We start from the raw sequence: 2,819 nt of genomic DNA on the forward strand, positions 1-2,819 counted from the left end.
GGGGGGAACGGCAATTGATCGGCCCGCAATTGAATTCGAAGAAGATGGTGCAAAGATACAAAGCTATGGATTTCCATACCAAGTTCCTCATATAATTAAACATAGTATTGGTAAGTAACTTAACACAGTACATCTCAATATATCATATCACCCTCCTTGCATGAAGTTAACAACACTTGCATGCAGCCACTACACCGATCTAAGAAGTAGGCACGAACACACACCATTTAGCTAATTATAACCCAAGATTAAAATATGAAGAAAAAGCATGTTAAAACCAACAACACCATCCTAATTGAAGAACGCGCGCGAGACCATACCACATAACCCTAAATTTAAACTAAGGCGGGGAGACCTAATTCATCAGTGGCATCCACGTCCATGCATGCATAACCCAGTGCACCCCCTACGGTCACAGCTCTCATTCCCCGACGATCACATCACATTCCCCGACGAGGAGGAGCTGAACCCGGACAAGAACTCCGTCGGCCACCCGCCCCCGCCACCGCTTCCGGGCCAGTACTGCTCGTGCCCTCCGACAAAGCCGCCTCCAGCACCGGCGGCGCCCGCGCCATGCTCCTCCATCTTGATCGACGCCAGCTGCGCGAGCAGACCCGAAGCCACGCCTCTCGGAAACCCGTCGGCCAGCTGTGAGCCGATGTCGCCGTCGGCGAAGTGGTACCCGTGCAGCCCTTGCTGCAGGAACTGCGGCGGCAGGAACGGCAGGTTATGGTGTTGGTGGTGGCTGTGGCTGTGGTACCCCTCGAGCGACGCCTCCAGTGCGGCTGCTGCGGGGAGGCCGCCTAGGTGGTGCGGCAGCGCCTGCATGCTGGCGATGACGTCGGCCGCGGTCGCCGCGGCGGCGCTCGTGGTGGTGGAGGTGGAGGTGGTGGAGGAGGAGGACGTGGCGGCTGCGACGGCACCGCCGCCGCCCTGGCCCTGGCGAGACGACTTCTTGCTGGAGCGCTTGGTGTTGCGGCGGCAGCCGCCGCCGACGGGGACGTTGCGGAGGGCGCCGCCCCGCGTCCAGTAGCGGCGGCACGCCTTGCAGAAGTGGCGCGGCTGCGAGAGCGAGTAGTTGTTGAAGTAGCAGAACTTGGTGTTGGCCGAGTCGCAGCGCGGGCACCGGAGCGTGCCGGGCTCCGGCAGCGGCACGCGGGCCATCCGGGCGCGCTCGGTCATCGACACTGACGGCCGCGGCGGCTGCTCGCCCGGGTTACCCTGCTGTCCCGACACAACCAGCTGCAGCGAGGCAGAAGACGACCCGGCCACCGCCGGCGCGCTTGCCGCAGTGCTGCCGGGCACGTCCGGCAGCGGCGCCAGCTGGCCGGACGACGCAGGGACCAGCTGGTGGTGCTGGTGCTCGCTGCCGCCACCTCCTCCCATGAAACACTGAAGAGGCTGCTGCTGCATCTGCGGGAATTAGAGGCCGAATACATTATTTATGACCGAATAAACTTTAAAGCATGGTATATTCAAGAACATGCTTAGAAGGATGCTATCGCGATCTTAAAAGCAAGTCCACAAAGTGTGATCAAATAAGAAAACTTCAAATCAATCAACAAGCACGGATCACGGAGAAAAATAACCAGCCAGTGAAATGATCCGATCCAACTATAATGATTGTGCTGGTGTGTGTGGGTGCTTTGAAGAGAGAGGATGAGCCAGTTAATTACCTGGGTCCAACTTGGAGGGTCGAGGAAGATCGGGAAGGAGGAGAAAACCATGGTGAGATGTGATGAGGAGTTCCCCTTGGTCCTCTCTACTTTGTGAGAGTATGAAGCTGAGAAGACGACTGAAAGAGAGGAAGAGAGGGGCAAAACCAAACCACGCCTTTTGCTCCCCTTGCAAGTGCTCTCCCTTTATAATTTATGTGGCATTTCTTAGCAGCTAAGGGAGAATGAGCCAGTAGCCGGCAACTCTGCAAACCAGACAGAGATCTAAAGAGAGAGCGACACTGAGCTCAGCTATAGCTAGTGCGGATGGATGTCATGGGTCATGAGAGGGCGGGGCAACTAAAGGTGATTGGCCAAACCCTAACAGTAGGAGCGAGCTAGCTTAGTGCGAGAGGTGAAACGCCATGCTAAGGAAACGTCCAGCACAGCAATGGAGAGGGAGGGGAGGAGATGATTGTGTGCTGTGTCAGATGGATGAGTGAATTGAAGGCCCCTCCTCATGCTTGCGCCCTGTATTTATACACCCCCGGAGGCAGAAAAAGAAGAAGAGCTGATCAAAGCTGCCGGCCGGTCTTCTTGGCCTGGCTGCTGGCTTAGTGTTTGTTAGCTAGGGGTGGGCCCCACATGTATGCTGGTAGAATCAGATTCGCCTGTGGGTGTGTACGGATGTTTGTACTGTGCACATGGGTATATGTATATGTGTTGGTGGTGAGACGGTACAGGTCTGGTTTGACGTGACCATGGTGTGCCGCTTTAATCATGGTTTGGATTACTTAATTTGGAGTGCAGATGAGATGCGTAATGTAAGCACTCTAGAGAATCAAGAGGGTGTATCACAAATCCACAATGCACAAGCACATCCACTTGGGGCCTCTTCGATTCACGTGGTTACAGGAAGTTGATATGTACTCCTAAATCCTGTAGGGATATAAAATCACACTAAAGAATTAGCATCAACGAGTGTTTGATACACCACCGGAAAAACAAAGGAGATAAAGCAAGAGGTTTAAGTAGATTGCAAGAGGGACTTAGAAGAAGAAAAAAAATCCCAAGGCTACCTTTCAAATCAAAGGATATAGTACATAGGAAATTTTCTAAGTATTCAAATCCTCCAAATGTCCTATGCAATTCCTTTGAAAGAAA

General features: G+C 53.8%; 1 protein-coding gene across 1 annotated transcript; it reads right to left on the minus strand.

The window, feature by feature from the left end:
• Positions 1 to 87: 87 nt before the first annotated feature.
• Positions 88 to 2,142, minus strand: LOC119299806 (dof zinc finger protein DOF5.1-like). Its single transcript, XM_037576952.1, has 2 exons — positions 1,677 to 2,142; positions 88 to 1,413 (listed from the first exon to the last, which is right to left on the minus strand). Exons 1-2 carry the CDS (start codon positions 1,725 to 1,727, stop codon positions 436 to 438), a joined length of 1,029 nt encoding a protein of 342 aa, XP_037432849.1. The 5' UTR covers positions 1,728 to 2,142; the 3' UTR covers positions 88 to 435.
• Between the last annotated feature and the right edge of the window lie 677 nt (positions 2,143 to 2,819).

Source organism: Triticum dicoccoides, chromosome 5A (assembly GCF_002162155.2).
Source record: "Triticum dicoccoides isolate Atlit2015 ecotype Zavitan chromosome 5A, WEW_v2.0, whole genome shotgun sequence".
In the NCBI taxonomy this organism is placed as follows: domain Eukaryota; kingdom Viridiplantae; phylum Streptophyta; class Magnoliopsida; order Poales; family Poaceae; genus Triticum; species Triticum dicoccoides.

Bases quoted from the DNA above. Each gene is read 5' to 3' on its own strand.
- LOC119299806 (XM_037576952.1), bottom strand. From the start codon at position 1,727: ATGGTTTTCTCCTCCTTCCCGATCTTCCTCGACCCTCCAAGTTGGACC. The intron at 1,414-1,676 runs GTAATTAACTGG...TAATTCCCGCAG, and splicing joins ACCCTCCAAGTTGGACCCAG to ATGCAGCAGCAGCCTCTTCA.